Source organism: Nicotiana tomentosiformis, chromosome 2 (genome assembly GCF_000390325.3).
Source record: "Nicotiana tomentosiformis chromosome 2, ASM39032v3, whole genome shotgun sequence".
In the NCBI taxonomy this organism is placed as follows: domain Eukaryota; kingdom Viridiplantae; phylum Streptophyta; class Magnoliopsida; order Solanales; family Solanaceae; genus Nicotiana; species Nicotiana tomentosiformis.
In genome coordinates this window covers 137,489,531-137,503,148 of record NC_090813.1, presented here as the reverse complement: position 1 = coordinate 137,503,148, position 13,618 = coordinate 137,489,531, and the positions used below count along the sequence as shown (strand labels likewise).

General features: G+C 33.9%; 1 protein-coding gene and 1 non-coding gene across 3 annotated transcripts; both read right to left on the bottom strand.

Moving 5' to 3' along the window:
* Window positions 1–621: 621 nt before the first annotated feature.
* On the bottom strand, window positions 622–693 carry TRNAD-GUC (transfer RNA aspartic acid (anticodon GUC)). Its single transcript has one exon. It is a non-coding gene; the product is annotated as a tRNA-Asp (tRNA).
* A 1,403-nt stretch (window positions 694–2,096) lies between these two features.
* Window positions 2,097–11,659, bottom strand: LOC108947627 (uncharacterized). 2 transcript variants are annotated; one of them, XM_018775819.3, is made up of 5 exons: window positions 11,135–11,659; window positions 10,950–10,994; window positions 10,575–10,877; window positions 9,887–10,074; window positions 2,097–2,459 (listed from the first exon to the last, which is right to left on the bottom strand). In XM_018775819.3, exons 1-5 carry the CDS (start codon window positions 11,364–11,366, stop codon window positions 2,232–2,234), a joined length of 996 nt encoding a protein of 331 aa, XP_018631335.1. In that variant the 5' UTR covers window positions 11,367–11,659; the 3' UTR covers window positions 2,097–2,231. The 2 variants fall into 2 exon arrangements, with proteins under 2 accessions (XP_018631335.1, XP_033515758.1); XM_033659867.2 differs by having other exon boundaries at window positions 9,887–10,068.
* Window positions 11,660–13,618: the final 1,959 nt, after the last annotated feature.

The following is a 13,618-nucleotide window of genomic DNA, read 5'->3' as shown; positions in this document are numbered from 1 at the left end:
GAAAAATAACGGGGTCAATTGAATTCCATAGTCTATGAAAAGAGAAAGCTCTAGGATTTTGCACTTCAAAGGAGAAAGGGAATGTTTTCCACTAGATTAAGCTAGAATTGAGAAAACAAATCAAAAGGCAAAAGGGAATAGGTAGGCTGGGTAAAATATTTTGGCCGAATAGGTAGTTTTTGTAATAAACTTTTATGTGGTAACTACGGGTAATTATATTGGGTTGTGTGGGCATTTAGTATAAGTTATAGTGAATGAATCTTTAACCAGTATATTTGTTCAGCATTGAATCCCTCAACAATCAGTATACTCAAATTATTGAGCTGTAGGTTTGTCAGCAGGATTTACAGCCAGCACGTTTATATATAGAGACCATATTGCCTTTTCTTACATTTGATGGTTGAAACAACTTACGAAACTTTGACTGCCATTGGCAAGTCTAAGGTAAAAGCTTAACAAGGGAGGCTCAGGATATGCTGGATTTCAACCATAGAATATAAGTGATGCTGCTGTATGTTATGTTATGGAAGAAAAGGGTAAAAGAGAAACATCATCTAAAAAAATATATAAAACGAACAGATACACAACATGAGAAGAATTATATAGGCAAAAAAGAAATAGCGCCGTTGCCGGGGATCGAACCCGGGTCACCCGCGTGACAGGCGGGAATACTTACCACTATACTACAACGACTCGTTGTTGTTTCTCTTAAGTAGATTTTTATAATATAGCTATATTAGTGTTAAAGTCAACTTCGATATGTGAGACATTGCTCCTAACTATGTAAGGAAGATATGCTTACCCATAGTGACATATGCATAATATATATTGACTTGTAAGTGAGTTTGGATATGAAACTATTGATTTTAATGCTTTAAGTCATGTACCAAATTGATATGTATTTATATAACCTTCAAATAATGTTATCTTACTATATATATATATATATATATATATTGTTCACACTTTGGTAAAGAAAAAATTATGAAGCTGTGTCGGATAACCAAAGGTGCTCCACTACTGAACGACAATGAACACAGGAATTGACCTTATTTCTTTAACCCACAAGATCCATTTCAAACCCCTAAAGCCAACAATGTAATCTCTGGTTTCTGATCAAAAGCATGCCCGTGAACGATACCCAACTTATAGCCTGTTCCGCCAAGCTTTTCGAGAGGCCAAAAGTGTTTTTTTTTTTCAAAAATATTTTTTTTTCCTAACTTGGTATTTGGCCAAACTTTTTTGGGAAAAAAGTGTTTTTGGGAAGAAGCAGAAAAAAATAGCTTCTTCGCAAAAGCAGAAGCAGTTTTGACTTATTTTTTTATCAAGAATACCCTTAACAAAATATAGTATATACCAAAATAACTGTTAAACCTAATACTTAGGATATTAATGTATAAATATTTTTTATTATTTTTAGGATTATTTTCTAATATATAGTGACTTTAGGGGTAATTTTTTTATATTTGTTGAATAATTTTTAATATATTTAACTTATATTAAAAGAATTAAATACTTTTAAATTTTATTTTCATATTTTACTTAAATAAAATAAAAAGATTTAATTATTGCATGTAATAATAAATTTTTGAGATTATTTATTTACTTATAATATTAATTATTAAGTAAATCTATTCATGTCCTTATTCGTAATTTGATACTAAAAAGCATTTTTTGAAAAGTTTGGTCAAACACAAATTATTGCTCAAAAGTGCTTTTCAGAGTGATTAACCAAACACAAACTGCTTCTTTTCAAAAATACTTTTTCCAAAAGTACTTTTGAAAAAAGCACTTCACAAAATAAATTTATTTATCTATTAATTGTCAGCTATATCAGAAAATAAGTTAGAAATATGTTCAATTTATCATCATTACTACTGCAAAAAGAAACCAAATATGACAAAAAATAAAAGGAACAAAGAAAGAAAGAGAAAAGAGCCACTATGACCCAATCCGTGAATTGCTGCCTATTCATGGTTGCATTTATAATTTTTCCCCAGTCATGTTCATCAGTGAGTTTAACTTCTCTATATTAACAATGCAGCTAGTAATATAAATTTTACTAGATAATCGTTTATAATAAATGAGATGAGTAATCTCCTTAAAATATACATATATTAATATAGAACTTTTTACATTATCAATCAATATATATGAATTAAATCCTTGGTAGGTGCACTAGTAGAATCTATGATGGAAAGAGAATTTTTCTATCCCAAAAAAAGGACAGTTTATTCTTTATAGCATGCATTAATATGGCAAAGAAAAATATTGTTGCTTCTTGATTTATGCTTCTCTCTCTGCTTTCTTTTTCTTCTCAACCACAAACTCTTCCAAGACAAGCACCCACCTAATTGCCTACTGCACATCTGCTTCACTTTCTTTTTCTGTCCCTGCAGCAACTGCTCCTCATTTCTTTTCGTGTCTTCTTCCCCTGATCCTGTTTCTTTCACTTTCACCTGTATATACATTTACGGTATACAAAAAACAATATATATTGTCGTAAGTGTTCGAATGTGTAATATGGTCAAATTGTCATGACATTTGCCATGACATAATATTCATTATAACAACTTTGTGGTTCATGACATTTGTCATGACATAATATCCATTATAACAAATTTGTGGATCATGACATTTGTCATGACATAATATCCATTATTAGGCCAAGGATTTCTTGCTATAAATAGAGGAGTTTCTACTCATTTGAAAACACACCAATTCAAGAGCTTTTCACTCTTGTCATTCTTTCTCCTCCTTTATTTCATTATAGAGTATTTTGTAAGAGAGTGAGAGTTGGGAAACACTTGTGTGAACCCTTTCTTTGGAGTGATCTTGTGAGGTTATTCTCTTGGGGTATTTGGAATTAATTAGAGTATTTACTCTAATTTTGTACTCTTGTTGGTGTAGTGAAATTGCTCCTCTCCGCTTGTGGACGTAGGTCACCTTGACCGAACCATGTTAAATTTGTGTCTTCTTTATATTCTTTAATTGTCGTTATTATCAACTTCTATTGTCTTTGTTATTGTCATTATATCGTTGTTTGGCTAAATTCTGCACTACCCGGGTTCCCGATCCTAACAAATTGGTATCAGAGCCAGATCTAACCGGATTAGTTTAAATAGTCAAAATGACTCTAACAAAGTCTTATGTTGAGAAATTTGACACTACCGGGGTTCCCGATCCTAACAAATTGGTATCAGAGCCAGATCTAACCGGGTTAGTTTAAATAGTCAAAATGACTCTAACAAAGTCTTATGTTGAGAAATTTGACCGAAGTGCAAACTTCGGAATGTGGCAATTAAAGATGGAAGCTATCCTAATTCAGGATGGCTTAGATTTGGCACTGCAAGGAAAGGAGAAGATGCCGGATAAAATGACGGATGAGGAGTTTGCCGTCATAGACAAAAAGGCCAAAGCAGGTATTATTTTAAATCTTTCAAATAAGGTTTTGCGTGAAGTTGTAACAGAAAGCTCAGCCAAAGGTATATGGGAAAGTTTAAAACCTTATATATGAAAAGAACAGTAGAAAATAGGCTTTACCTAAAGCAAAAACTCTACACTTTTCGTATGGCTGAAGGTACCTCTATACTTACTCATCTTGATACTTTTGATTCTCTTCTTATGGATTTAAGTAACATAGATGCTGAAATCAAAGATGAGGATCAAGCTGTATTATTGCTTGTTTCCTTATCCCAGTCGTTTAAACATATAAGAGATACTATCCTTTATGGAAAGGATAATATCTCTTATAAAGATATCAAATCTATTTTGAAATAAAAAGAACAAATAGATAGAGATATTACTGGGGAAACTAGTGGGAACCAAGGGGAAGGCTTATTCATAAGAGGTAGATCCAATAAGAAAGATTCAAGTAGTGAGAAATCTAAATCAAGGTCAAAATCCAGATACAGAAATGTCATGTGCAAATATTGTCATAAGAAAGGTCACATTATTTCTGAATGCTTTAAATTGAAAAATAAAGAAAAGCATACAGAAAAGAAAAATGAGCACAAAAATACTGACACTGCCGAAGCAAGTGTAGCTGCTGATGAGACTGAGGGAACTATTTTTTAGCAACTAATAATAGTTTCAAATCTAACAATGAGTGGATTTTAGATTCGGGTTGTTCTTACCGTATGTGTCCCAGTCGGGATTTATTTACCACATATGAATCTATTGGAGGTGGAGTTATCTTGATGGGCAACAATAATGCCTACAAAGTTATTGGAAAAGGTACAGTCCGAATCAAAATGCACGATGGTGTGGTGAGAACTCTCACTGATGTTAGACATGTTCCTGACTTGAAGAAAAATCTCATCTCTTTGGGCACTCTAGAATCTCTTGGGTGCAAGTACACAGGTGAAGGTGAAGTTTTGAAAATTTCTCATGGTGCTCTTGTGATCATGAAAGCACGTAGATCTGGTACGTTGTATACTCTTTTGGGATCTACTGTTACAGGTGCTGCTGCAGTTTCAATATCAGATAAATCAGATTCTGACATCACCAAATTGTGGCATATGCGATTGGGGCATATGAGTGAAAAAGGTCTTTTCATCCTCAGCAAAAGAGGTCTTTTATGTGGCCAAAATACCGGAAATATGGAGTTCTGTGAATATTGTGTGTTCGGGAAGCAGAAAAGAGTCAGCTTCAAATCTCCAGCGATTCATAGAACAAAAGGTACTTTGGATTACATTCATTCAAATCTTTGGGGTCCTTCACGTACCCCATCAAAAGGTGGTGCCAGGTATATATTAACTTTTATTGATGATTATTCAAGAAAAGTTTGGGTTTATTTTCTAAAAAATAAAAGTGATGTTTTCTTAAATGTCAAACAATGAAAAATTTTGATTGAGAAGCAAACAGGAAAACAGGTTAAGCGGCTTAGAACAGATAATGGCTTGGAATTTTGTAATGATGAATTCAACGAATTTTGCAAGAATAAAGAAATTGCTCGACATCGTATTGTGAGAATGACACCTTAGCAAAATGGTATGGCAGAAAGGATGAATAGAACTCTTTTGGAAAGGGCTCGTTGCAAGATTTCAAATGCTGGGTTGGCAAACGCCTTTTGGGCAGAAGCTATCTCTACAGCTTGTTATATTGTCAACCGAGCTCCTTCTGCACCTTTGAACTTTAAGTCTAGAGGAAGTGTGGTCAGGTACTCCTGCTAATTATTCTGATTTAAAGATATTTGGTTGCCCTGCATACATGCATGTAAATGATGGAAAATTAGAGCCAATGGCTAAAAAGTGTATTTTCCATGGGTATGCATCTGGGGTGAAAGGATACCGACTATGGTATCCTGATCCCATGGCACCAAAATTTATAATTAGCAGAGATGTAACATTTGATTAATCCTCTATGTTACATTCTAGAAAAGAGTCTTCTAGTTCTTGTGATACAGATAAAGGAAAGTGTACACAGAACCAGGTGGAGATTGAGGTTGGCATTCCTTCTGAGCCAAGCTCATCAACTTTGGAGCAAAATACAGTTGAAACTCCTGAAGTTGAGACAGAAGCTGAAATTCCTGAAGTTGAGACTCCTGAAGTTGAACCAGAAGAAGAGAGTATTCTATAGCCAAACATAGACCAAGAAGAGAAGGTAAACAACCATTAAGGTTTGGAGATTATGTGGCATTTGCTTTTTCAGTTGCACAGGAAACTGAAGAAATTGGAGAACCATCAAAATATTCAGAAGTAGTTTCTGGTGCTGACTCAGCCAAGTGGCTGATTGCAATGAATGAAGAAATTGAGTCTCTCCACAAGAATGGTACTTGGTCTCTTGTGAAGCCGCCATCAGGAAAAAGAATTGTTGGTTGCAAATGGGTCTTCAAGAAAAAGATGGCATTCCAGGGGTTGAAGATGCGAGGTATAAGGCACGATTAGTTGCAAAGGGCTATAGTCAGGTACAAGGAGTTCATTTTAATGATATTTTCTCACCTGTTGTTAAACATAGCTCTATTCGTGTCTTGCTTGCCTTCGTTGCCATGTATGATTTGGAATTAGAACAACTTGATGTTAAGACAGCTTTCTTACATGGTGAACTTGAGGAACAAATATACATGCATCAACCCGAAGGATTTGAAATTGAAGGAAAAGAAGATCATGTTTGCTTGTTGAAGAAATCCCTGTACGGATTAAAGCAGTCTTCAAGACAATGGTATAAAAGGTTTGATTCCTTTATGATGGGTCATGGTTATTCGAGGAGCATGTATGATAGTTGTGTTTACTTTAGGAAGCTAAATGATGGTTTATTTGTGTACCTATTATTATATGTTGATGACATGTTCATTGCTGCTAAGGATTTAATAGAAATTCACAATTTAAAAAGTCAGCTGAAAAGTGAATTCGAGATGAAAGATTTGGGAGCAGCTAAGAAAATCTTTGGCATGGAGATCAAAAGAGATCGAAAAGCCAACAGGCTATTTCTGACCATGAAGAAGTACTTGGAGAAAGTCTTGGAGAGGTTTGGCATGAAAGATGCTAAACCAGTTAGTACCCCTCTTGCTGCTCATTTTAAGTTATCAGCTGCTCAGTCCCCGCAGTCAGAGGAAGAAAAGAGGTACATGGCACAGATTCCTTATTCCAGTGCAGTCGGCAGTATTATGTATGCTATGGTTTGTACACGTTCAGACATTTCATAAGCAGTGAGTGTGGTAAGCCGGTATATGGCTTGCCCTGGTAAAGCACATTGGCATGCTGTGAAATGGATTCTCAGATACTTGCAAGATACTTCAAATATATGTTTGGAGTTTGGGAGAAATACTAACACTTTGGTTGGTTTTGTAGACTCAGATTATGACAGGCTATGTATTTTATATCGGTGGTTGCGCTATTAGTTGGAAAGCTACATTAGAACATGTAGTAGCTTTATCTACTACCGAAGCAAAATATATGGCAGTGACCGAGGCGATCAAAGAAGCTTTATGGTTGAAGGGTCTATTTGCGAAACTCAGTTTATACCAAAGTGGTATTACCATTTTCTGTGATAGTCAAAGTGCCATTCACTTGACTAAAGATCAAATGTATCATGAGAGAACGAAGCACATTGATATAAAATATCATTTCATCCGAGAAACCATTGCTGAAAAAAAAGTCTCTGTTCAGAAGATCAATACTAGAGACAATCCTGCTGACATGTTTACAAAACCTCTTCCAGTGTCCAAGTTCAAGCTTTGCCTGAACTTGATTGGCATTTATGAAGAATGATTTTGCCCATTGGGGTTTTTGCGGAGAAGGTAGAGCAAATTTACTATATATAAGTCGAAATTAGGCCAAGGTGTTCGAATGTGTAATATGGCCAAATTTTCATGACATTTGCCATGACATAATATCCATTATAATAAATTTGTGGTTCATGACATTTGCCATGACATAATATCCATTATAACAAATTTGTGGATCATGACATTTGCCATGACATAATATCCATTATTAGGCCAAGGATTCTTGCTATAAATAGAGGAGTTTCTCCTCATTTGAAAACACACCAATTCAAGAGCTTTTCACTCTTGTCTTTCTTTCTCCTCTTTTATTTCATTATAGAGTATTTTGTAAGAGAGTGAGTGTTGGGAAACACTTGTGTGAACCCTTTCTTTGGAGTGATCTTGTGAGGTTATTCTCTTGGGGTATTTGGGATTAATTAGAGTATTTACTCTAATTTTGTACTCTCTTTTGTACTCTTGTTGGTATAGTGAAATTGCTCCTCTCCGCTTGTGGACGTAGGTCACCTTGACCGAACCACGTTAAATTTGTGTCTTCTTTATATTCTTTAATTGCCGTTATTATCAACTCCTATTGTCTTTGTTATTGTCATTATACCGTTGTTTGGCTAAATTCCGCAATACCCGGGTTCCCGATCCTAACATAATGTTTTGTCAACAAGAACAAGGCTTAGCTTTTTTTGTTAAATTAGTTGAGTATTCTTTCAATTTTATAAACATAACTAATTAATACGTTAGCTATAGTTTAGCAATACCCAAGCTTTCGATATAAGTAATTATACTTCGTTTGTATTTTTATTTTCGATATAAGTAATACTGATATTATTTTACACTGGAATTTTAACGTATTTTAAACTATCCTCCAACATGAGATAACAATCCAAGAATTAACTACACCAGGATAAAACAAGTAAAATAACAAATTGTTCTTCTACTAAAACCTTCCATTAAGAAGATCAAGGTTTAAACTAGAAATAAGAGTTTATCATGTTTAAAGTCGAATACATCTTTGATTATACACTCATGTGTATCACATTTAAATGCAAAGAACCAAATAAATCGTAAGTAATATAAACAATCTAGGATAGTATTACAATATATGCATTATAATTCCAGCATAATTTTATTTTCGGGCCAAACGTCCCCTTATCTATCTAACGGAGTAGAGTAGCTGGCAGAGGCGGATGTAACGTACCGCACTCGGTTCAACTTAACCCAATACCTTCGGCGTGGAGTATAAATTTATATGTAAAAATTTATTAATATTGTAATATATAGCAATATAAACCCATAATTTTAAAAATACAATGTATTCAATGCTAAAAATTTTAAATGTTGAACCCATAAAACTTAAATCTTAGATCCGTCTCTGGTAGCGGGAACTAGAGAAAGATAAAAGGTGGAGAAAAACACTACTTATTAGATCATGTGGTTTGTGTTTGTGGGGTTGTGCATTGGTGTTTGAAAGAAACTTATCTTGCATGAATTATTGAGGGAGTACGTAACAATATGACAGATATTATATTCATTAAGACATGAGTATAGGGGAATATCTATTCCCCTTAGTATTGGAAACCTGTTAATCATTCTTAGTAAAATAAAGCTGAAGAAAATATGAACAAAAAAGAGAGAAAAAACTAAAATCTCACTTGTCCACAGAAGAAGCACAAATATTTGGGGCCACAAAAGCAAGTGATTTGCATGTGCTTGGGTGAATTATGCTGATAGATGTTCCAAGGGACCAATTTTATATATATATATATATATATATATATATATATATATATATATATATATATATATATATATATGTAGTCCCCACCAATATAATATATAGGGCAATAATCTGTCAATATCATGATATTCAGACAATCTTAATAATCTAGTCTTTCTGTTACTGTTGTCCCCCATCCACTATATATGATTCTTGAATGATAGGCCATGGTCCAAAGTTGAGAATTATTGAGATAGTACTGTGCCCTTTATCTTAATTTATGTGATACTTCACTCATTTCAAAATATCTGACATAATTCTACTAACAATAAAATTCCATATCTTTCATGAGTTTCTACAATTCAAGGCCAGTTGACTAATCAAATTTAGATTTTAATAAAGTGAATCTAATATACTGCTAATTAATTAAACTATGATCAACCACATAAAGTGAAGGACAGAGTTTCTATGGTTGTTAAGTCTTAATAAAAGATATATCCTAACAGGAAAAAGAAAAAGACAAAGACAAGAAAAAAGAGTGAAACTAAAAATTCTGAGATATAGGTCCATAGATGTTGGGTTTTTTAAAATGATGGGGCAGCAAAAAAATTTTAAAATATTAATTGAAAATGTCACTCATAAATTTTATTAACCAAAAGGGCTTTAAATAGCCAACTTAAAACAGAATCTTGTAGAATAAATATTCAAATTTAAAAATTTAAAATATCTCAACTAACTTATCCAATTAAATTTAAATTTAAACAAAGCTCCTCCTACGACTAAATTACTTATTATTCTAGTAAATCAAATACCACCAGTAACAAGAACCAAAAGAAAAGGATTTTTACGAAATGATCAACTTGTGCATCGTTCTCTTAAATTATTTTGCATGTAGATTGTAGTATACCATGTAAACATTTCATAAGACAGGATTCTGAAATAATTACCTCTTCCTCAGATTTTAGTTCTGGAGTAGTCATAGGTGAGGAATCAGCTGCTTCACTTTGCTTTATAGACATTTCTTCAATTGATGGAGTTGGAACTGGACTTGGACTATTAGAACTGACATAATTATAAGCTGGTATGCTTTGTGTTCCCATATCTCTTGTTATGCTAACATCTTTCTTCTCTAAAACTAAAAGTGTGCAAAAGAAAAAAAAGCATTGTGAGTAGAAGAAAGGATAGTTAACAACAACAACATTAACAAACTCAGTGTAGTATGGGGTCTGTGGAGGGTAATGTATACATAGACCTTACCCCTACCTTGTGAAGGCAGAGAGTTTGTTTCCGATAGACCATCGGCTCAAGAAACAGTAAAAAAGAAGAAATGATAGTTAATGGTCTTGAAAATATAATTAAGTAAATAAAAGTGTATCTTTTTAACAATTTAAGTTTTAGACGAGGTAATCACACATTCTACATGGTATTAGGCAAAGATCGTGAGTTCATGTCAAATTACCACCTATTATAGAACAAGAAGTTCTATGTATTTGGCCAATGAAGAAGAATTAGGTCGGCACATGAGGAAGGTTGAAGATATAACTAAAACAAAAATGTACGCTCTCTAACAGCTTAATAGTTACGCATTCCAACAAATAGTAAGGAAGAAATGAAATGAAAAACAAGTGTTTATACCTTTGCTTGGGATTTGGTTTTCAACATCTTGTGTAGGGAAAGAAGGCTTTGCAGGGTATTTTGTTGGAAATTGTCCTGTACTCTGAATCTGACAAGGAAAAATGAGAGGTGCTGAGATAGTAATTCTGCTATTTGTTTGGCGAAATGATCTTTCATTCAGTGTTTTTGTAGATAAACACTCCAAAGGAACTTCCCCTGACAATGGATTGCATATGTATTTCTCAGCTTCATTCCATTTTGAATTGAGAGCCAAGCCATCTGGTGACATGTATTCCCAATTATATAATGTTTTTGCCTGTAATGCTGCATTCAAAAACTAGGTAAAGTTGAAAATCACCATTCATCACAATCATCTATATTGTTCAAATGACTCACCTTTCAGGGCAGTGGTAAAAGAATATTTTGATGGATCAATTTCCTCTGCAGAAAAAATTAGAGCTTTATAAGATACAAAACTCCAAACCATGATTTTATACGCAATTCAAGATTTCGTTTGTGTTCATGTTGGCGATTTTTTGATGTAAATTATTGAAAGTGAAAAGGGGTGAAGAAGATGTTACCTCTTAAAGTGTAGCCAGGAGAAGAAGCAGTGCTTGAAATTGTGACATTTGATCTAAAAGATTTTGCATTTTCTCTGAAACTTCCAATATAAGATGCTGAGTACCTTCTTGAATTAGTTTTTTCTCTGCTAAGTTTAGCCTTAAGAGCCCATTCTCTCAAATTGAACTCTGCTTCATCTGGCTTTCTTGAACTTCCAAAAGCTGACTGTTCCATGCTAGGTTCTAGTTTCATGGATATACTATTGATGTAGGTAAGAAGACTTTAATGGCACTAAAATTTCTTTTATTTTTAACAGATAGGAAGGTAAGTCCAAAAAAACTCTTGTTGCAGAATAAGCAAAATAATTCAAGAGCATGAACTTAACATGTAACTTCCAAAAAATAATTTCGAAATATAAAATTCCTACCCTGTAGCAACCTAGTAAATGAGCTAAAAGTGGACCACGTGAATATTTGGTTTATCTGCAAGTAGTAAGATCAGACAGAGCTCTAATCTGATCTTGCTTTTGCATTTGCATGATAAAATGGAGGGGAAGCTTGGTGAATAATTGTAATAAAGTTAGCAAATTTACTTGGAATGTGGTTGCCAAAGTTTATACTCCTAACACGGAGTTTAAAAAAGAAAGACTTTTCAAATTTGTAGCCTAAAAAATATCATAAATATTTATGTGGTTATAAAATCATGTCAGGTAAATAAAGAATTTAAAATTAAATTACTTCTAAAAATTAAAATGTTTCTTTTTTTATGAAAATGTGTGTCACATAAAATTGGACAATGATCTCTCTTTTTGTAGTACCCAATCTAGGAGCTGAAATACTACTCTATGTCTGCAAGAGCATGCAGTTTCGCCCTTATATTTTGGTACAAATAACAAAGTACAAGATATCCTGGAAAAGTGGAAATATATGTTGATTCACCAAAACATTCTATACAGGACTGTGAATTGTGATCAATGTTGATTTTTTTATTAGCCTTATGGATAAAGTCGTGTGGTTAAACAGGAAAGCAATTTAAAGAAGTGATCACAAATCGTTGTGTACTACTAACTCCTAATCGAATTGTTTGAGATTTACAAGTGGAAGACAAGAACCTAAAATGCATATAATTTTGAATTAGCTCTGAGATGATTAGAACTTTCTCCTATTCTTGTGAGTCCAAAAAATTCAATTAATATCAACTTGTTTAGTACTCCTTTAGGGAGTTCCTATATCCATATGGTAAGCTCGCAAAGCATAATGGAGTAATAAATATAAAAAGTAGCCAACATTGAAAAGGACATGTACTCCGGGCAACATTCAGAAGTTCAAAGAAATGATTCATGAAAATTCATTTTCTTGGCAGCAAGAAGATATCCAATGGAATATGGACATGTGTTGCTAATCCATATCCAAGAAGATAGGGGGAATGATATATTTCCAAAGAATTGATGAAGGGGCATTCCACAATCCACAGTGTTGGGTTATATTCATTCTAGATTGGAAAGATTGTGTTGAAAGAGAAAGGAGAATAGTGGATATATAGAGAGAGATTGATGTATGCATGTGTTCATATGTGGACATCCATGAATCCATGTGAAGATGTCAAGATCATTATCTTAATACTAGACAACCCCCCCCCTCTCCCCCCCCCTTCTTCTTCTTCTTACTGGACATTTTGTTGATCACCCTCAGGTTTTGTCTCACGTGTATGCAAAGTAGGTTTCATGGCAGAGGATAGAGAGTATGTTGTTTTATGTCTCGTTGGGTTATTTGATCCTTCTTTACTTCCGGTATTTTTATCCAATTGGTTTTTACTTGTTCCATCCTCCGAAAATGTGTCTAATCTTCTAAAAAATTCTCACTCTTGGAAGATCCAACAATAGTAACGATATTTTTTTTGAGAATTTGAGCAACATAAGTGATTTGACACCTAACGAGCTTTAATGCCCGGCAAACAAATATGCAATCGTTCTACTTATCTACAACAATATGCAAAGGGGTTTCAAGTGGTCCGACAATCATGCAATACGTATAATAAAAGCCATAACATGGCCCAAAGGTATCTTCATAACAAAATAAGTCACCTCAACAAGACGACATCCGAATACAAATTCGTAACACCACATACACCAACTCAAGTTTCATAGAGCTTAGAGTTATGAATACATTAAGTTACCCACTTACAGAGTATAGGTGCTTATGTTTGTCTTATACAATAATTTAGTTGAAAAGAATCTTTGTACTATCCGTGGACAAAAGCTAAACTCTTGGTGAAATGTACTCCCAAATTTATTAGTTGATTGAATGTGGCTTTATTGGTTCATTTGCACACAAAATTGGACACAAGTGGGCTTTGTGGGAGGCTTAGGGCCACAGCAAAGGAAAGTCTGGGCTCTCAAGAGGAGATGGCAGTCAACTTCATACCTGACACTAACATGCATACTACTACTAATACTGTCAAGTGCCCACTATCTCGTCTCAATTATGAAGTAGTTTCCACCTCAA

Excerpts from the sequence above, each read along its gene's own strand:
- LOC108947627 (XM_018775819.3), bottom strand. The coding sequence starts at position 11,366 with ATGAAACTAGAACCTAGCATGGAACAGTCAGCTTTTGGAAGTTCAAGA. Across the intron at positions 10,075-10,574 it reads AAACCAAATCCCAAGCAAAG|TTTTAGAGAAGAAAGATGTT; the intron begins GTATAAACACTT and ends GCACACTTTTAG. Across the intron at positions 2,460-9,886 it reads AACTAAAATCTGAGGAAGAG|GTGAAAGTGAAAGAAACAGG; the intron begins GTAATTATTTCA and ends ATGTATATACAG.